General features: G+C 46.7%; 3 protein-coding genes across 4 annotated transcripts in view; 2 read left to right on the forward strand and 1 right to left on the reverse strand.

Moving 5' to 3' along the window:
* The first annotated feature begins 757 nt into the window (after positions 1-757).
* LOC140908782 (calcium homeostasis modulator protein 5-like) lies at positions 758-3,042 on the forward strand. Its single transcript, XM_073336656.1, has 2 exons — positions 758-1,297; positions 2,650-3,042. Exons 1-2 carry the CDS (start codon positions 758-760, stop codon positions 3,040-3,042), a joined length of 933 nt encoding a protein of 310 aa, XP_073192757.1.
* Positions 3,043-4,336: 1,294 nt separating this feature from the next.
* The window catches only part of TRAPPC3L (trafficking protein particle complex subunit 3L), a 51,419-nt gene continuing 34,168 nt past the window's right edge, over positions 4,337-21,587 (reverse strand). For both annotated transcript variants that reach the window (XM_073337117.1, XM_073337116.1), the window contains 2 exons: positions 6,220-6,405; positions 4,337-5,292 (listed from right to left, as the gene is read on the reverse strand). In XM_073337117.1, coding sequence (XP_073193218.1) covers positions 5,173-5,292; positions 6,220-6,405 — 306 coding nt within the window. In that variant the 3' untranslated portion in view covers positions 4,337-5,172. The remainder of the gene's footprint in view (positions 5,293-6,219; positions 6,406-21,587) is intronic.
* Positions 7,138-20,193, forward strand: LOC140908956 (calcium homeostasis modulator protein 5-like). Its single transcript, XM_073337115.1, has 2 exons — positions 7,138-7,677; positions 19,580-20,193. The coding sequence occupies exons 1-2, from the start codon at positions 7,138-7,140 to the stop codon at positions 19,967-19,969; spliced, it is 930 nt and encodes a 309-aa protein (XP_073193216.1). The 3' UTR covers positions 19,970-20,193.

Raw genomic sequence — 21,587 nt, forward strand, 5'->3', positions numbered from 1 at the left:
GGAGATTCTACCACCTCCCTAGGTAACGCATTCCAGTGTTTCACCACCCTCTTAGTGAAAAAGTTTTTCCTAATATCCAATCTAAACCTCCCCCACTGCAACTTGAGACCATTACTCCTCGTTCTGTCATCTGCTACCATTGAGAACAGTTTAGAGCCATCCTCTTTGGAACCCCCTTTCAGGTAGTTGAAAGCAGCTATCAAATCCCCCCTCATTCTTCTCTTCTGCAGGCTAAAGAATCCCAGCTCCCTCAGCCTCTCCTCATAACTCATGTGTTCCAGACCCCTAATCATTTTTGTTGCCCTTCGCTGGACTCTCTCCAATTTATCCACATCCTTCTTGAAGTGTGGGGCCCAAAACTGGACACAGTACTCCAGATGAGGCCTCACCAATGTCGAATAGAGGGGAACGATCACGTCCCTCGATCTGCTCGCTATGCCCCTACTTATACAGGATCCAAAGGAAATAGCCAGAATTAGTGGACAACTATAAATTGCACAAGACAAAATTGAGCCTGAGGCAGGATTGCCCTACTTGCCCACTGACAAACGAAGGGCCTGCTGTATGTGTGCCCTTTGAAGAAAAGATGTATTAATGATGATGAATGACTGTTCACGTCATCTGAGCTGCTCCAAACCAGAGAGACTTGCTTTTTTCCTTAATAAAAAGCTCCACCCAAACAAGTACTAGAAATAGCACTTGTCCCAGCAACGATGCCTCACTTTTCTCCTGTTTTGTGGGGTTCATCAGTTCAAACATGGGTATCTCCCAAACAGTTTTCAAATTCCTCAGTCGCCAAAAGAAAGCAATTGGTTACAGTTTGATGGGACTGCTAACAGTGGGAAGTGAGCATTTATTTTCTCTTTCTGCTTTTAAGTGTCCTTGCAGCAACAAAAATTACACCTATGGGTTGGTGTATCTCTTTGTCCCAGCCTTGATACTACTGTTTGTTGGGTTTGCACTGAATGGCAGTACCTGGCAGCTCTTCACAGGCTGTTGTGTGAACCCCAGGAAACTATTTCCCAAAGGGAAAAGCTGCCATTTCTTTTATGCCTTTGGCCAGATCACCTTAAAGGCTTTCATAGCCCCTGTGATGTGGCTTTCTGTGGGTTTGCTCAATGGGACTTTTTATGAATGTGCCATGAGTGGCTCAAAAAATCCGAAGTACCTGGAGATGCTTTGCCACAATAAATCCAACAAGTGCTTGGAAGAGCTTCCCAAAGTAGCATGTGGCCAAACTTCCCTGTCCTCTTGGGAGACTGAGGAGATAATACTAACACTTCAAGCAGAATCGCAGGTAAGATATCATTTTAATTAAATCATGCTTTGTGTTATTCTTTTTGTTTATCATGAGGCCTTAAAATCAAGTGTCCAGTGAGTTTAACTATAATTTTAAAAAATTTCAAATACATATTTCAGTGCAATGCAAGCAGGATTCAGACTGCGTTTTGTGGGACTGTGTGAGAAGTGAAATATCCATTGCCTCAGGCAGTTTTCTATAAGCGGCATAGCACACCAAGGTGTGGAAGGGTTTGGCAGCTCAGAAGGGCTTGATAGGATGTTCGTCAACAGAGGGAGGTGGGAGAATTTTAGCAATGTGGCTAGATAATTCAGGTTGTTTGACGTTTCTGAGAAGAGGGATGAGCAAAAGGTTTAATCAAAGTAAAGGCAGGGTTTCAAAGATTGGGAGTGGAAAAGCTCCTTCCGTTCATCTTGAAGGGTTTTGGGACAGTGGTTGGTCATTTTGTAGGGGAGTTCATAATACAACAAGGCTCCTCCAAAGTGTACAGCCCTCAGGATTTGTGCAAGCCTTGGGCTGACCCTGAAGGCAACAGTAGAACAACAATGTTAAACACCAGGAGACAATTCTTTTGGAATAAAGCTTTTTTGAGCTTAAAATTAGGAAGAAAAACATATTGGTACCTTGTTAGAGGGCTCATTCCTTTGAATAGACCTCATTTAGACTTTCTCTTTTTTATAGCAAGACATGAAGTACCCCAGCAATTATTTTAAATTTTGTACCTCACTTTCAACCATTTAGTAATGTAGACAGTTAGTTCATGTGTACATACAATAATCATTTGAAAATATATAATAGTGTGTCATAAACATTCAGTAATACTTCAGACAATAAGATTTATTCCATGTATTCTGGATTTATAATAGTAGGGCCTGATCCAAAGTCCATTAAAGTCAATGGGAGTCTTTCTCTTGACGTCAGTGGGCTGTGGATCAAGTCCATAATCCCAGTTTTAAAGTTCTGAGACTTAATTTTTGGTTAGAGCTGTTCAAAATGTAAAGGTGCAGTATACAGAAAAATAATATTTACATAACTGTATAGATCATATTATCCTGAAAATGACATCCAATTTAATCTCTGCCTATAGTGACGGTCCTTAGGAATTCTCCTTAGGGACTCTGCTTGTGAATAGAATTGACACTTGGGGAATCACTTTATTTTCAAAATCTTGTATTTTATTACCACTTTTCAAGGCTTTTTCTCCTGAGCATTTAAAGAACACAGTCTCAATGCAACAGTAAGAACCAGAATAACACTAGTTATTCTCGATCTAATTTGAGTTTTCAATCAGTTTTTTTATTGTAGCCTTTTGTTTGTGCTTCGATACCAAATTATCCTTTCTTTAACAGGTCGTAGGGTGGTGTGTGATAGTTACTGCTGCTTTTCTGTCTTTGTTGATCACTTGTTATGGTCACTGCCAATCTAATATCAGCCATCTCCAAAAGAGGCTTTGGAAGATCTACACTGAGAAGGAGAAGGAACAATTTGAAAAATATTTTGAGGACTATGCTACCAAATTGAGCGAACGAAACCTGAAAAGCTTTTTTGAGAACAAGAAACTGGAACCCTTTCCCATGCCAAGTTTCCGGGCCTGGGAAGAAGCTTCTGCTTTGGACTCTTTCAACATTAACCAGCAGATCTTCAGCACACTTCATAAACTAGTGGAAGATAGCATGAAAGAAAATGATTCCAATGAGGTACAAGATACAATGGTAAACTTAGATGAGGGAGAAACAGTTTAGCTAATGTCAGCTTTCATTAGCATTACAATTTGTTAACTCATTATATTTTTTCACTTTTCATTCTTCATTTCTGTTTTTCTGGTAATGACCTGTTTTCTGCCATAATTTCTCTCTCTCATCAAACTTCTATAGCACCTCCTCAGGCAAGATGGCAAATGTCTTCCACTGTCTAATAGCACAACCCAGGACTCCGTGTAGTTCCATGGGATACATTGTCCCACACACACCAACCAAATAGCTTTCCAGGGGATGTTCCCTCTTTTCTCATATGCGTCTACTGTGCTCATGTTATTTATACAAAACAAATACACCCATAATGTTACTGTTTTGCATAAATTAAATTCTGTCATTGTTCTTCTTTCCCAGAATTGGGTATGCAACAGAAAACCAGTGAAACCGTAGAATTTGATACTGTTCAGCTTCGTTATGCTTGGTACTGAGGCCAGAGCTTACTAATTTGAATGTGCTGTACTTTGTTAACTACCTTATACATTTTCTACCTCCGCATACATCTTGAAAGGAGTTAAAGAGCTGTATGTGTGGAGCAGCCAGTGTACATTGGGCTTCATCCTGCACCACTGATGTCGATGGCAAATATTCCATTGAGTTCACTGGGCTGAGGAACCAGCAGATTGTGGTTAGCTGAATTTTTATACTCTGGGATTTTTAAAGGAAATGGTCTTTTCCCTCTTTTGAACCTGTAAATATTTTTTCACATGCTAGGTGAGACCTAGGCGCGGCACCACTTAAGTCCCACTAAATTAAGCAATATACAGGTTTTGTGCTGACCCTCAGCACAAAGACGAATGTCATCCTTTATGAAATGTGGACTCTAATGGATACATTTCTCTTTTTTTAATTATGCATAAACATTTTTTGTGCTTTGCTTTGTCCTGCCTTTAGCACATAATGGACAAAAGAAGGCGGGAAAGGGAGATGAAGACGAGAGTTTCAGTAACAGGGTCATATGTTTACCATGGGCAGCATTTGTATTGATTGATTAATATTGATTATTTTGCATTGTAATAAAAATAGGGAATTCTGGCTCCCCGAGGGAGGATAAAAAAGGATGGTCTAGTGGTAGGCCAATGGACCAGAACTCAAGACCTGGGCTAAATTCCAACCTCTGCCACAGATTTCCTGTGTTATTTTGGTAAAACATTTAACCTACGCTGTGCCTCAATTTCCCATCTGTAAAATTAGGTCACTACCACCAAGCCTCACTAGGATTTTGTGAGGATAAAATCAATTAAAGGTTGTGAGGTGCTCAGAAACTGAGGTGATGTGGGCCATGTAAGTACCTCGACAGAGAAGAATTGGTGACACAATAGTGTTTGCATGTTTTATTACAGTTTACTTGGGTGAGGCTCATATTTAAGATGACTGTGCATTATAATACATCATGCTTTTTCAGTTTGCTAACAATCTCTATATTCTCAAGAAGAACACGCAATTTAGAGCTGCATAAGGTGCTTAGTCTCAAAAAGCATCCGTATTCCCTTATTCAGAAAAATTCTGTAGGCCTGCTATATGCACTTGAACAAAACTGCATGTTGTCATGTTTGCCTACAGAAAAACCTGCTCCCAGTGGAATCACATCTCTCTTTGATTTCAGTGGGAAAGACTGGGCAAAATGAAGGAAAAACCATAATCACAAGTGAAACAAAGGAAGATGCATTGAAATGAGAAACTGCGCAATTTATAGCAAAACAATTTCTTGTTCACAATCATAAGGGTTAGAATGAAAAACATATTGGAACGAATACAGTTCTTTATGTCTTTGAAGCATCACTAATGAGCAAACTAGAAAATAGTCACATTTCTAATGAAAAAGAACAGGAATTAGGATGGAAATTTGGGGCCCAGTCACACGCTTGTTACTCAGGCAAAACTTTTGATGAAATCAATGGGATTTTCCGTGAAAGGAGTAAAGGACTGGGCCTTTTTAAGATTTTATGTTGAATTCTGCAAGGTGGTGACAGTACATTTTGAGTACATGCTCTGGATGTCTTTACCTCTCTAAGATGTGACTGTACCTGAACCAATGAAGCCACTACCACCATTGGATTTTCTTCCTAAATAGATAAAAATGGGCAAACTGTAAGTTAGAGAGGATTCCTTCTATCAGCTTCACTTCTTTCTTTTGTGCTTTTTGTCTTCGAGCTTCTTTAAAAATGTAATTCCTATTTCTGTCACATCGTCCCCCTTCAGTCTGTCCTGAACGAAGGTAACTTCTGCCACTAAGTGAACCTGGAGAGAAACAGGGCTCGTCACTTCATTTAAAGTAATTTTTCTTCCTTTTCTTCATTTAGTTCATCCAGCTGTTTATTCCCACCACAAGAGGGGCCCCTTTCTAAAGTTTCACTATAAAGGAATTCTACAGAGACCCTTAAGAATTGCACATCACATTTGAGTTAAAATTATATTCTCCTTACACACAAATTTCATTCTGCTAACAATATGCCAATATTTTGGTTAGTAGTGCCTAATGTCAGAATGGTGTTTTTGCTTTTTTCTGAGGACATGAAACATAAAACAGGTGAGCTTCATATTGTAATCTCAAATTTCCCCCCACCGTGAAATAACACTTCCGTTAATACCCTTATAAAATATCAGAATCTTGAGATTGATTTACAGCCCTATACATAAAACTTTCCATTCTTATGGTACCTAGGAAATATATATTAGGTGGCAAATTAGGTATTGTTTGTAGGAAAGAAGATTGTGGACAAAATTCATCCTTGGTGCAGTTCTACTGTCTTCAGTAAAGTGATACCAGAGTTGAATTTGGCCCTGCAAGTTCAACATGATGTGAGTTATGGCTTCTTTCTGTTTATTCTTTTCTAAAAGCTGAGATTTGAAAACAAAATATGTAATGTTTTTGATGTACCATCATTTAATTATTATTTTACTGAGCTAAATTCTTCTCTGTTACACCAGTGTAACAATGGAGCAACTCCATTTATTTGGCTAGAGTAATTCTGAACTTACTGTGGTGTAAACTGAGAGCATAATTTCACTTGGTATAGTTGGTGGGGTGCAGGAGTTGCTATTGCTAAGTCTGATACTGAGATTAAATATTTATAAGTGATATTACATTTACTTATCCTGTAGTTCCACTTTCCTATATCTATAAGTAACAACAGATATACAAAAATTCAGTGTCCAGTTCTTTACCATTTCCAGGGCTCCTCTAATAACACCACAAAGGAGGTTACAGTAGCAAAGTGAACATCGTCCTGCTGGGAGCTCCTCCACAAAGTCCACTAAAGGGTTCTTGTCCAGCATTAAGAAGAATTCATTTTCTGTTGTGTTACTGCAGCTCACACTAGGGGTAATCCCAAGGTACATCTTGAACGCAACCTGTAAAGGGACAAAAAATGTGCCATTTGAAACTACTGAGTGTAAAACAGGCTAGAAGCTTTTAGATGCTACATTCTATTGTTCAGTTTACCAATGAGAACAGCAGTAAGGGCTGAGGCCAGACAGAGAATCAGGGAGCTATGACTGGCTCTCCGACAGCTTCCTACTCTGCTGTACCCCACATAAGCTAGACACAGCAGAGAATGTGGGCCTATATTGGATTCCAAATAGTGTAATAAAGGGGCACTGATTCCCTCCACATACAGGGTTTTACTCTGGGGTCATTCCATTGGCTTCAGCAGAGTGAGACTTCATTTTTGCTAATATATGTGAAATCCAAATTGGATCCAGGCTTTTTAAGTATATTTCTGTAAACACTGATCATTGCTCAAGAATTCCCATGATCACCTACTATGTATTTCTGTTTCATTCTCATGTGAAGCTACAGTCAAATACCAGGAATGATGATGGAGATTGTGTTTTTATTTGACAACAGAGCAATACAGATTCATAATACTGTCGATATGCAAAATCTGCTTCACCAGTAGCTAGTCCCATATGGGTGTATTTGTGAGGAAGGATATACAGTGACATCATCACTTTATCTAGGCTGCACTAAACCAGACACTGGCTGGGTATTTTTCTTCTCAAGAGCTCCTCCCTAATACATTGTTATAAACTGCTGCACAATAAACAAAGCCTCATTTTTTGTCTCTTTTGTGGAAATCAAACATGGATGGTATCCAAACCATTCTGAAATTCCTTATGAACCGGAAAACTGCCATTGGTTACAGTTTTATGGCTCTACTGACCGTGGGAAGCGAACGTTTATTTTCTCTCATTGCTTTCAAGTGTCCCTGCAGCAATGAAAACTTCATCTATGGTTTGGTATTTCTATTTGCCCCAGCCTGGGTGTTGCTAGTTATTGGGTATTTCATGAATAGCAGGATGTGGAAACTTTTCACAGGCTGCTGTTTGAATCCCAGGAAAATATTCCCCAAAGGGAACAGCTGCCGTTTCTTTTATGTCTTTGGACAAATCACCTTAAATGTTCTGATAGCTCCTGTGATGTGGCTTTCTGTGGCTTTGCTCAATGGAACTTTTTATGAATGTGCCATGAGTGGCTTGAAATATCCAGGGTACTTAAACACACTCTGCAATAACAAATCTGTCAGGTGCTGGGAAGAGCTGAACAAAGTAGCTTGTGGCAAAACCACCATGTCCTCTTCGGAGAGTGAGGAATTAAAACTGACGCTTCAAGCACAGTCTCAGGTAAGAAATACAGAATAATTGTTTTGTTATTTAGAATAAAGTTTTGTATTACCTTTGGATTTAACAGCATGAGATCCTAACATCGGTGCTAACATAGTAATTTAAAATCAGAATGCCTGTACAATGCAACAAAACAATATCGAATTGGTGAGGGGCAGATTCTATATACTTGCTCAAGTTGAGTAATGTCTTACTCCTCAAGTAGATCACTGAAATCAACACGAGTAAGAAAATTGGAATCAGAAAGTTTATTTCTTTAGTGGAGGAGAGTGACTCTTGGGAGAAGAATGTATTGCATTGCTAGAGAAGGCTGAAGTAATTAAAAAGTCAGATCTCTAGGATGTCATTTAGTTGAAGAGATACTATCAGATTTTTAAAAAATTCAATGATAGATTTTTAACTGTGTTACAAATAGCATCTTAGATTGTTAAAACCAAAGCTATTTTTAAACAGCTGATTTCCTGTAAACAGTTTATAAGGTGTGAGAAAGTTCCTGCTCTACCTTGGTGGGTCTTGCGCTTATTGGCGGATTTGCTCACCTTGGAGCTTCACGGCAGCCCTCAGCTTGGCCGTTCTTCTGAACCCACAGTCCAGGTCGACTCCTGTGTCTGACCAGGAGTTGGGAGGATTTGGGGGGAACCCGGGCCCATCCTCTACTCTGGGTTCCAGGCCAGGGCCCTGTGGAATGCAGCTGTCTAGAGCGCCTCCTGGAACAGCTGTGCAACAGCTACAACTCCCTGGGCTACTTCCCCATGGCCTCCTCCCAACGCCTTCTTTATCCTCACCATAGGACCTTCCTCCTAGTGTCTGATAACGCTTGTACACCTCAGTCCACCAACACTCCACGTTCCCACTCTCAGCTCCTAGTGCCCCTTGCTCCCAGCTCCTCACACGCACACCACAAACTGAAGTGAGCTCCTTTTTAAACCCCAGGAGCCCTGATTAGCCTGCCTTAATTGATTCTAGCAGCTTCTTGATTGGCTGCAGGTGTTCTAATTGGCCTGTCTTAATTGTATCCAGAAGGTTCCTGATTGTTTTGGAACCTTCCCTGTTGCCTTACCCAGGGAAAAGGGACCTACTTAACCTGGGACTAATATATCTGCCTTCTATCACTCTTCTGTAGCTGGGGGGGATCCTTTAGTGAAGCCTGCCCACTTCCCGGATCCCATTAGGATCACTCTCCTGTAGCAATCTGGCCCGACCCTGTCACAGTAGTTACAAATCCAGTATGCAGACCAAAGAACAATGTTCTTTATACTACATGTATAATAGTCACACTTCCCCACAACCTCACCCATTCTTCTTAATTACAAACTTCTTGTAATGTATATCATTCCAGGAAACAGAGAATGTTCTTTAAATTTGTCTTGGATGAAAATTTGTTCATTTTAGAAACTAATAGCTTTTGTGGGTAAGTAATTCCTTTTCTTAATGAGGAGTTTGTTAGGATAGGGGTGTGTTTGCCACTTTTATTTCTTTTATGTAGGCCCTAGAATCTAGGTGCTGATTGAATTTGACAGAATAATATGTGGTGGTTTCAAAATGCGTCTAACATTATCTGTGCTGTAATTGTTAAATTGGACATTGAATTGACTATATTGAGCAGAATGCTGGCAATCTGTGAAGACTGTTTACAGGCTTTCCACAGATGTTGCTGAATAGCCAAGAATATAAACTTTGTTTTAAAATTTAAAAAAAAAAACCTTCCCTGTTGCCTTACCCAGGGAAAAGGGACCTACTTAGCCTGCTCTCCTACTGCTACCCTCTGGCCTGGGCTTTTCTTGCTTTTTGCCCCTGCTTTCGGCTTCCCCACCTCTCTCCCTTTTTTTTTTTCTTTTTGTTGTTTTTCTTTCTTTCTCTGCTGTTGCTAGAGTGGTGGCCGGCTGCCGGCTGCCTGTTAGTCCCCCAGCCCCCGCCCACCCTTGGACGCTGCTGCCTCTCCAGCTGAAACCCCCCACCCTGAGAGAGGGGGGGCCTGCTGACCTGCTCCCCGGAGGGGGGGAGTGGAAGGACCCAGCTCCCAGACCCAGCTGCTTGCTGTTTGTTTGTGGACCCATCTCCGGCTGAGAGAATTTCTTATCACCTGCTCCGGCATCCCTGGAATGTTGGAGCTGTGAAAAAGAGAGCCTGGACAAGGAAGGGAAACAGCCGTCTACCGGAGGAACACCGCCCAGGGAATCTACAAATCGCTGTGGAGGGGGCCCAAGACTGAGTAACTTTCAAATTGTGCCCTCGTGTTGTGGGAGGCCTTGTCTGTGTCGTGACTGTGTTTGTAGGGACACAGGGGGTGTGGCACGGAGCTGCCCCCCGATCCATCTGTGTCCCCTCCACACTACTATCCTCATCACTGCCCCCTCCATCGTCATTGCTGGCTGTTTAACATCTGCCTCTGGACTTAGCTTCTCGCCCTAATTCCACCGTGTGGGCCAGAAGCACTAGCCAACCAAACAGGACTCTCTGGATGGTGATTCATGTGCCCCCCTCTGAACTGCCCATCCCACAGTCTGTCCCTTTTTACCTGACCCCAACTCCAGTTAACCACCTGCCACTGCCCCCACTGGGGCATCGGCAATGGAGGGCACTGGGGTGACCTCTGCCGCTGCTATGCCCACCGCCTCCCCAGACTCTAGGGGAGCCCCTGCAGCCGGCGGGAAAGGCCAGGGCAAGAAGAAGGGGAAAGGCCCTGCTAAAATCACCAGGCCCTCCATGGCAGGGGCCACCCCCACTGCTGCGGCCCTGCCACCGACCATGGTGTCCCTCACCACTGACCCCTCCACCGGCTCTGCGGGTGTCCCTCCCTCACCCCCCACGACGTATGCCCAGGCAGCGCAGCCCCCCCGCCTGCCGCCTCATCATCTCTCCCGCCAACCACCTCCGCCACCATCAACAATGGCCAGGGCCCCTTTCCCACCATGACAAGGAAGCACGGTTTCCGATGCCTCGTGGTGCCCGCCTCACCCCACGTGGAGACCTACGTGCGGGCATTGGCGAGGGTGGTGGGGCCCTCGGCCATTATGGCAGCCTCCAAAATGTATGGGAAGGTTGTCTTCTTCTTAGCATCGGAGGCTGCCACCCAGGAGGCGGTGGAGAGGGGCCTGGCGGGGGGGGAGGGGCTGTTTGTCCCCCTAGAGCCGCTGGAGGACCTGGGCGTCCACCTGGTCCTGACCTCTGTCCCTCCTTTTCTCCCCAGTGCTGCCCTGTTACCTGCCCTTTCCACCCTGGGGAAACCTGTTTCTGTCATCAGCCCTCTCCTGTTAGGCTGAAAGGACCCCACCCTCCGTCACATCTTTTCCTTCCGCCGGCAAGTGCAGCTTCTACTGCTGTTGGCGGCGCATGACAGAGAGGCGCTCGAGGGGTCCTTCCTAGTCCCCCACCAGGAGGCCCGTTACTGGGTGTATTTCTCCAGGGGGGAAGCCCTGTGCTACCTCTGCCGGGCGTCAGGGCATGTCCAGAGGGACTGCCCCTTAGCCCGGCAAGGAGGGGCACCTGGGATACCCGAGACCTGGCAGGACATCGGCCCCGTCATTGCCGATGCCCCTGGCCACCCGATACCCGAACCTGCCCCCCCTCCTCTTCAGACCACCACTTCTCCCGCTCAGGCCCAAGGGGCACCTCCCCTACAATGCCCAGACAAGCGGGAGAGCCTCGCCCTCGCTGCTGACAACCTGGCAGGGCCCATGGAGGAGGGTGGGGCAGAGATACCACCAGGCATGGGAGTGAGCCTGCCCCAGGGAGAATCCTCCCTCCCTTATGCCGCCCCACCATCCCCCGCCCAAGCCCCTGAGCCATCGCCTTTACCCCCTGATATGACCCCTGCTAACCAGCCCCCTGATGATGCCATGGAGGGCTGGGCCCTAGTCCAGGGGAAGCGAGGCAAGCGGAAGGCTCGAGCTCTGCCTCATCTACCCGAGGCAGAGGCCCCCCGGAAGACCAGGAAGGGGGGCACCGATGCCAAACCTTCCGCTTTGCCCACAAATGCGTCCCATCCACCAGTGTCAGCCAGGAAAGTCGTTGTAGCATCAGAAGGGAGTGTCTCCCCACCACGGGAGACCCTCCCCTCCGAGACCCTACCCGAAGCCCCCGTGAACCCCAAGGCAACCGTCATGGCTGGTGCCAGCGGGGAGAACCCCGGGGCGATGGTAAATGTCCTCTCCTCCATGTTCGAGGAGATCGAGACCCTAGATCTGACCCCGGTCGCCCAGCGGGAGGACGATCTTTTGCCAGAAAACCTCGATTTGGGCGACCTCACTCCACCCCTCTTTTCCCCATGCTCCCTCCCCCTAACTGCTGTTTCTGCTCCCACCTCCAAGGAGCCCCTGGACTCTTCCATCGACCTGGCCACTGATGGCACCCCGCTAATGACCACTGAGCCTGCTCAGGTGACAGCCGGCTCCGTGCGGCCAGGACACGAGCCGCCAGGGGCACCCCCCATTAGTGCGGAGCAATCGATTTACTTTCCGGGCAGGGGACCAACAGAAGATAATCCACCTCCTGATGCTGTAGCCACTAAATTCACCATAGAGTCTGTGCCCGGTATCACTGAGAGCTCCCTCCCTACCCCTTAACCCTCGAGCCAGATCGGGAGGCACCATCATCCAGCTACTCACCTCCCGAAACCCAGAACCTCGCCTCTGATCCTGCCCCTGCCCCTATCCCTATCCAGTCTACCTCCTGCAATGTTATCGCCGCCCCTGGGGCTGTCTCCTTCCCTTTTCCAACCGATGACCCCCAGGGAGCGGCTTTTGCGTTCTCCTGCCCCGACCCATTAGGGGCTGCTATTTTCCCTCCACCGCCCCCTACCGCCCCAGGGTTTGAGACGGGCCTAGAAGCTCCAGCCCATTAGGCACTCCGTCGGGGGTCTGCACCCTGCTTGTCCGTTTTAGTGGACCACAGGGCTGCACCAAGGGCCCTGCCGGGGAACAACCGGGAAACCATAACTCCCCCCCCCCCATGAGCTGTGAGGAGAGCTGCAGAAGTTTTTAGAGGATGTCCATGGCTCCCGCAACAAGGTACAGCTTGCTCTCCAGCGATGGGGGGATTTTTTTCAAATCCTCCGGGCCACAAGGGCCCTCATGGGAGAAGGTAAAGGGACAGAGAAGCAGGATGCCACGGCCTACTGGTGGGTCCGCATCTTCCGTGACCAATTACTCCCCTTCGGGATGGGTCAGGGACTGTCGCGCGGCCTGCTGGGGGATGCGAGCATCCCTGCCCGTGAGGATCCCCCCCGGCCCTCCCCATGACACTTCTCACCATTGCAACGTTGAACACCCGGGGTTGTAGGATGGCTCTCCGCAGGTCCCAGGTGCTCTCCTTCCTTCGGGAGGGAGGGTACTCTGTGATTTTCCTGCAGGAGATCCGACCGCCGAAGATAGTTGGCGGCTGGAGTGGGGGGACAGGGTCTATTTTAGCCATTCCACAATTCGGCAGGCTGGAGTGGCGACCCTGTTCTCTCCCGACCTACGGCCCAAGGTGCTAGGGGTCGCCGAGGCCATGCAGGGTCGCCTGCTGCAACTCCGGGTCTGTATAGAGGGGCTTGTGGTTAACGTCTATGCCCCGACATAAAGCCGGAGCGGCTGCAATTCTATCAGCAGGCGTCCGCCTTCCTCGGCAACTTAGATTCTCATGAGTGCCTGGTCCTGGGAGGGGATTTTAATACCACCCTCGAGGAGCGAGACCGCTCGGGGACCTAGCAGTGCCTGGCCACCGCAGACGCCCTCTGGGAGATAGTTGAACATCACTCCCTAGTGGACATCTGGAGTGACCACCACCCAGATGACACTTCCACATTCACCTTAGTCCGGTGGAAGCCCATCCGTCTAGCCACTCCTGGTTGGACCGCATTTATCTATCACGCTTCCATCTCTCACGAGCCCACTCCTCCAGCATTCGGCTGGCCCCATTTTCTGACCATCACCTAGCCACCATGACAGCCTCCCTCTATGCAGAGGCCGGGGCCGGCCTATTGGCATTTTAACAACAGCCTGTTGGAGGACGAAGGCTTCGTGACATCCTTCCGGGAATTCTGGCTGGCCTGACGAGGGCAGCGGCGTGCCTTTCGCTCGGCTCGGCGATGGTGGGACCTGGGGAAGGTGCGCACCCGGCTTTTCTGCCGCGACTACACCTGGGGCACCAGCCGACGGAGAAATGCAGCAATAGAGCAGTTGGAACGGGAGGTCTTGGAGATGGAGAGGCGCCTGGCCGCCGATCCCGAGGACCCGTCCCTCTGCGAAGCGTGCCGGGAGAAGCGGGAGGAGCTCCGGGCTCTCGAGGACCATCAGGCCCGGGGCGCCTTTGTTCGATCCCGCATCCACCTCCTTCGGGAGATGCATCGCGGCTCCCGCTTCTTTTATGCCCTGGAGAAAACAAGGGGGGCCAAGAAACACGTCACCTGCCTCCTGGCAGAAGACGGCACCCCCCTCACGGAACCGGCGGAGATGTGCGGGAGGGTCTGAGCCTTCTACGCAAGTCTTTTCTCCCCGGATCCGACCGACCCTAGCGCTTGCAGAGTGCTTTCGGAGGAGCTCCCTATGGTCAGCGCAAGCAACCGAGACCGGCTAGAGTTGCCTCTCATTCTGGCCGAGTTCTCGGAAGCCCTCCGTTGTATGCCCACTAATAAGTCTCCAGGCATGGACGGGCTGACCATGGAGTTCTACTGAGTGTTTTGGGACGTCCTCGGCCCAGACCTAGTCACCGTCTGGGCCGAGTCTCTGCAGAGCGGGGTCCTCTCTCTCTCGTGCAGGCAAGCTGTGCTCGCCTTATTGCAGAAGAAGGGGCCTCTGTGATTTACGAAATTGGCATCCCATCTCGCTCCTCAGCACGGACTACAAAATCGTAGCGAAAGCAATCTCGCTGCGGCTAGGGTCTGTGCTGGCGGACGTGATCCGCCCAGACCAGACCTACATCGTCCCGGACCGTAGTATCTTTGATAACCTATTTCTGGTTTGGGACCTTTTGGAACTCGGGTGTAGAGACGGTCTGTTGTTCGCCCTCCTGTCCCTAGATCAGGAGAAGGCGTTCAATAGGGTGGACCACGGGTACCTCCTGAGCACTCTGCAGGCGTTTGGCTTCGGACCCCAGTTTGTGGGTTTTCTCTGGGTGCTGTACGCTTCCGCAGAGTGTCTGGTTAAGCTCAACTGGACGCTGACCGAACCGGTCAGCTTCAGGCGAGGAGTACGGCAGGGGTGCCCCTTCTCAGGCCAGCTGTACGCTCTGGTGATCGAGCCCTTCCTCTGTCTCTTCTGCAGGAGGTTGACAGGGTTGGTGCTGCGGGAACCAGAGCTGCGGCTGGTCCTGTCGGCATACGCTGATGACGTGCTCCTCGTGATCCAGGACCCCGGTGACTTGGCGCGGGTGGAGGCTTGCCAGGCCATCTATTCGGCAGCCTCTTCCACCCGGGTCAACTGGATCAAGAGCTGTGGCTTGGTGGTAGGAGACTGGCGGCAGGCAAGCTCCCTCCCACCTGCGCTTCAGACCATCCGGTGGAGCGCGGGTCCGCTGCTCTACCTCGGCGTTTACCTTTCCGCCATGCATCCCTCTCCACTGGAGAACTGGGAAAATTTAGAAGGCGGGGTGATAGAGTGGCTCCAGAAATGGATGGGACTACTCCGATGTCTCTCCCTCCAAGGGAGAGTGCTGGTGCTTAATCAACTAGTCCTGTCCATGCTCTGGTACCTGCTCAACACCCTGGTCCCGGCCCCGGGTTTCCTGACCAACCTCCGGACATCGATTCTGGGGTTCTTTTGGTCAGGAATGCACTGGGCCCCTGTAGGGGTTCTTCATCTACCCCTGAAGGAAGGAGGACAAGGCCTGAAGTGTTTACACACTCAGGTCCATGTCTTCCGCCTCCAGGCCCTACAGAGACTCCTCTATGGTGCAGGCAGTTCGGCGTGGAGCACACTGGCACATGCCATCCTACGCTGCATCCGAGGACTTCGATATGACCGGCAGCTCTTTTATCTCCATCCGGGAGGTCTTCCATGAGACCTCTCCAGGCTGCCGGTCTTCTACCAAGACCTTCTCCGGAGTTGGAAATTGTTTTTAACGACCAGGTCCATGGCGGCCACCGAGGGGGCAGATCTCCTCGCGGAGCCCCTGCTACACAACCCCCAGCTCCGTGTGCAGGTGGCGGAGTCCCGCTCGGTGTGCCAGAGCTTTATCCTGGCAGAAGTCACAAGAGTCGGAGACCTCCTGGACTACGACCGGGGAGACTGGCTGGATCCCCTGACGCTCGTCCGGCGCATAGGGCTTTCCAGACCTCGTACCCCCCAGCGCGTACTTCAGGAGGTGAAGGCTGCTTTGCCGCCCGCTGCTCGAGCTTACCTCGACCAGGTCCTGCTTGAGAGCACGCCCTGCCCACCCTCTACCCCAGGCCTGCCGGACTTTTTAATTGGACCCCTACCCCGCAGATCCAATCGACCCCCCACCCCTTCACTGCGAGCTGGCTGCATGAACTGCAGCTGGTACGCTTCCAAACCGTGCCAAGGAAACATCTATACACGCTCGCGCTCCACACCCTTCACGCCCTCACCCTAGTGTCCTGCCCCGACACAAAGTGGCGAGACCTTCTGCCACCTTTGGAGAGTCAGCAGCCCCGGTGGGCCAGCCTATATTCCACCTTCGTTCCAAGGCCCGTCGGGGACATCAGTTGGCGGCTCCTTCACGGAGCTGTGAGCACGGGCACGTACTTGGCACGTTTCACTCACATCCCAGATATTTGTCCCTTTTGTGTTGTGAGGTAAACCCTAGCGCACGTATATCTGGAGTGCACCAGGCTGCAGCCCCTGTTCCAGCTCCTCACAAATATCCTATTACGTTTTTGGTTGCATTTTTCCCCTCACCTTTTTATTTATGCACTCCCTATCCGTGGCCTCACAAAGTCGCGGGATCTCCTAGTTAACCTCCTCCTGGCCCTGGCTAAAACGGCCATCTGTAAAACCAGAGAGAGGAGGTTGGCCGATGGAGTTTCCTGTGACTGTGGGGCGATTTTCCGATCCTCAGTCTGTTCACGTATCCGGGCGGAGTTCCTCTGGGCGGCGTCCACCGATTCCCTTGATGCTTTTGAGGAGCAGTGGGCGCTGTCCGAGATTCTCTGCTTGGTGTCCCCATCCGGGTCCTTTTGTCTGACCCTTTGATTGGGCGAGAGAGTAAGGGGCCCCAGCCATTGCTGCTGCAGACACCACCACCCTAGAGGGGTTCTTTCACACGTGGGTGCATGTCACCCCCACCCCCTGAATTGTCCACCCCACAGTCTGCCCCTCTTGTTGGGTGCTTTCAGAGGAGGGAATTGTTGGTGACACTCGGGCGTGGCACCAGGTAACTCGAGGGGGTGGAAGACCACGAGAGTCGAGGAAGCCCCACGCTCTGGGCCCGGGCAAGCTTGAACACTTCCCTCTCCTGAAGCTAATGAGAAAACAATTGTGATTGGTTGCTGTGTTACACATTGCATATGCTGCTGTTTTTACTTTGTAAGTGTGTTATGCAAATAAAAAACATCTTTTGCTTCAAAAAAAAATTACTCTCTTATAGCCATCTGGCCTGACCCTGTCACAAAGGCTTATTTCATTTTGCATTTCTCTCATCTCAGATAATGAAAATGGACTAGTTAGTTTCACTTCTGTATGAAATGTTTTTATTATAGGAAGGAAAATAGAACTATAACAGTTACAATGAAATAACAAAGAACATACAAAGGTAAAGACATATTACTCACTCATATCCCACAATTCTATTTTATGTTTGTTCATTGCTTTGTGATATAAGAAAACTTGGTGAAAAAGAACTAAATAAATTAAAAAGAGAAAGGAAAGGAGGGAAAGATGCATGTCAAGTTACTGCATCCCAAGCAGAAGAAATATCCTGCAGTCAGAAAATTATCATCATACAACAGTCACATCAATGTATAACAGTTGCCAATGCTGGAGACAGGTTAATTTTCAGGTCCTCATGCACTGGAAGAATCCTGCAATGTATGGGTTACAAACAGTGCAGGGGGATATTTTATTGTTCACAAAAATCAGTGTCCAGAAAATTAGAATTAAAAGCTTGGACGTGTGTCTATTGGTCTTAAGTTGCATATATGGGAAACAGTGAAAGTTATCTAGCTAGCTGATTGTGCATGAGCAGCTAGATCATAGAAGCACAGAGTTCCCCATGTCAGAGGGGAGCACTGAAGTGGTAAAAGGATGGATTATATGGGAAAAAATTTATGTCACAAATTCTTCCAGGTAGTACCAGCATGATTTGAAAATAAGCAAAATGAGGCTGTTCTTTAAACACCTCCCCTCAAATTTTTTAGTCAATAAAAATAACAAATGATTCATCAGCATGCTCTGTTTCACACATTTCTGTGAGGAAATTGTTTATATATTTCTCTCAGGTAAATATAGATTTTACCTGGTAATTATTTATACATGACAGGTTGCAGATCTCCATATCATCACTATTACAGCTCTCTGGAGAATGACAATTCCATTTTACAGCAACATTTGAGGTCTTCACATTTATGAAAACACACATTTTTGCACAATGGAATTCTGTCAGCTGAGCATTTCAATTTGGAAAGGCTGGGGTATGTCTGTGTGGGGCTGGTGGTTAGAGCACCGGTCTGTGAGCTGCTGGTTGAAATCCTGCAGGAAAGGATTGGTTTCTACAAATTTCTCAGTAAAAGAAATGTTGACAACAAAAGTTTTTAAAATGTCAAAACATCCTGTTTTGACATTTTTAGAAGGAAGTTTTAGGTTGTTTGTTTGAAATGGCTTTTGTTTTGAAGTTTTAGTTAACTTATACTAAAAAAGATCATTAAAAAATTGAAATAAAACATTTTGATTTAACCTCCTCCCATATTATTGATGATTGATACACACTCCTCCCATATTATTGATGTGTGAAAATTTGTAAGCTTTTGACTTTCCATCCCAATTCAGGATGGGAACACTTTTTGAAATCTCAAAAATTCTTGTGGGACAGGAAAACGGTTCCCCACCCAGCTCTAGTGCTAATTTGCCCTCTTCTCCAGACATACATTTTCCTTGGAGTGATGAAACACACTGAGCAATATCAAACATGTTATACACCCATATATTTCTGTGTTGAAGTCTGAGCAGCTGAGACCTTGATACCATCTTCTCTAACCTATTTTGTGAGATGGGTTTATATAAATACGACACCATTCCTGCAAGAGGGAAGCTTCATTTTTAAAATAATGCGGTGCATTTTTAAAATGCTTTGGCTGATCATTTTGACTTTTCTACCAGCCAGTTAAGAAAACTATAAAAGACACAGGATGGTCTTGTGGTTAAGGCAGTAGATTTGGATGATCTGGATTCACTTCCTGTAACTGTTAACAAGTCACTTAATCATTCTGTGCGTCAGTACCCTATTGGCAAAATAGGATTAATATGGTTCCTTTCTCCCACCCTTTATCTGTCTTCTCTATTTAGACTGTAAGCTGTTTGAGGCAAGGACTGTCTCTTACTATGTGCGCGTACAGCACTTTGCTCAATGAAACCCTTATCTCAGTAGGGACCTCTAGGCACGACAGTAATACAAATAACAAATAATAATTTAAAAACCACACAAATCTGTGGCAAAATAAAAAATGTAGGGTATTCAGTATTCTTGATCCTCACTTATGGCATATATATATCTATATATCTATATTTGTTTTTTCTCAAAATACAGAACTCCTGTTGACATCAGTGTGAGTTTTGGGTACAAAATGAATAAAAAGAAATATGCAATATTGATCTACACTGTGGCTAAGAGATCCACACTGAGGCTGGGAAAAGAATACTGTATCCTCAACATGAAGAACTGTGACTGTCAGTTATTTCTGATCTAAGTGAAATTTAGATTCAGGGTTTGTTTTTTTTTAAGTGCATGGCTTGTTTATTTTCTTTTCCAGGTTCTAGGGTGGTGCATCATAGTCACTACAGCTCTTTTGTCTCTGTTAACCACCTGTTGTGCCAGGTGCCAATCTAAAATCAGCCACCTCCAAATGAAGTTCTGGAGGATCTACATAGAGAAGGAGAGAGAACAATTGGAACAACTTTTCCAGCTATATTCTACCAAACTCAGTGAACGAAACCTGACGAGCTTTTTTGAGAACAAAGAACCAGGCGCCTTTCCTATGCCAACCTTCCAGGCCTGGGAAGACGCTTCTCAACTCTACTCTTTCAACAGCAGTGAGCAACACTACAGCACCCTTCATAGACTGGTCGAAGATGGCAAGAAAGACATCAGCGAGGAAAGAGAGACAATGCTGGACTTCGTAGATGGACGGGAAAGAGTATAGCTAACAGCCATGTTCAGTCTTTTTAAATATTTTGCTAATGTGATTTAATTTTAACAGTCTTAATCTTTATATTTTGCCGATAGTGGCCTCTCTTTCTCCATTCTTTCTTTCTCTCCCAACCAGTGGCGCGCCATCTATGAGTGCACCGCACACATTGCATGCCCAACCAACTGTGCGCCATCCAACTGGCAACGCAAATCCAACCTGTGGGATGATTCCGATCCAGCCCCAAAATGGCATCCTCTGCACACCGTGGCCTTGCACGCACCATATATGTGAGGTCATACGCATAAGGAATGCCATTTTGGACTGCCTATGGCATGCAAATGAGTTGCTGCATCATGCCATACTAAACCCGTACTGGCACACCATCCTTCCCAACTATATGCCTGCTCAAGAAAGGGGGAAAGAAAGTTCTTCTGTGCTTCAGACTCCTAATCCAAACCTCACTGGAGTCAATGGGAATCTTTCAGTTGACTTCAGTGGGCTTTAGACCAGGCCCCAACAGCACAAAGAATTCAGCATAGATTTTGATAAGATGATTTGTTCAACGTCAACAAATGCAATAGTTCTTTGTGTACAACATATAGCATCTCATATCATTTAAATGAAGAAAATATCAAAGGTGGCTATTTAATTTAAATAATGCATTATTCTTATTTTTCTCCCATTGGAAGTCTGGGAATCCTTCCTGTGTAATGGTAGAAAGCTCCCATTTCTGCTTCTGGAGGGTTCTGCAATGCTGGGACTTAAACATGTCTCTGGTGCAGGAATGTAGAATCTTGTCTGTCGTTGGCCTTGGTCCAGTGGAAAACTGAAGAGGACAGAGGAAATTCCACATATATAGAGAACAAAATATTTTTGTGGTAGGCTGATTTTATTGAGAGTCTGCAGCTGCTAAAATGTTGGAAAATTAAAATAAATCTGGGGTGAGATAAATTAGCAGTCAGAGTACAGGTGAGGTGACTGTGGTATCAAGGTTCCTAATAAGTGCATTAATCACATAGCTCTGTGATTTCTCATAAGGATTTTGAATTCAGAACATGGGTCACAACCACTTTTTCCCTTCTCCAGAGTTTTTAGAAATATTGTAAAAACTGAATGCAAAGCAGCCATCAAGCTCTTTTCCCTTGGGTGACTGGCAGGCTTTTATGTAGCATGTTACCATCAATCTCCCCGATCATGAAAGAGATCATATTTCTGCACAGATGAACTGTTTTTAAATCAGGTTTCAAAATGGTAGCCGTGTTAGTCTGTATCAGCAAAAAAAATGAGGAGGACTTGTGGCACCTTAGAGACTAACAAATTTATTTGAGCATAAGCTTTCGTGAGCTACAGCTCACTTCATCGGATGCATCCAATGGAAAATACAGTAGGAAGATATATATACACAGAGAACATGAAACAATGGGTGTTGCCATACACACTGTAACAAGACTAATCAATTAAGGTAGGCTATTATCAGTAGGAGAAAAAAATCTTGTGTAGTGATAATCAGGATGGCCCATTTCCAACAGTTGACAAGAAGGTGTGAGTAACAGTAGAGGAAAAAATTAGCATGGGGAAATGGTTTTTACTTTGTGTAATGACCTATCCACTCCCAGTCTTTGTTCAAGCC

Source organism: Lepidochelys kempii, chromosome 3 (genome assembly GCF_965140265.1).
Source record: "Lepidochelys kempii isolate rLepKem1 chromosome 3, rLepKem1.hap2, whole genome shotgun sequence".
Classification (NCBI taxonomy): Eukaryota; Metazoa; Chordata; order Testudines; family Cheloniidae; genus Lepidochelys; species Lepidochelys kempii.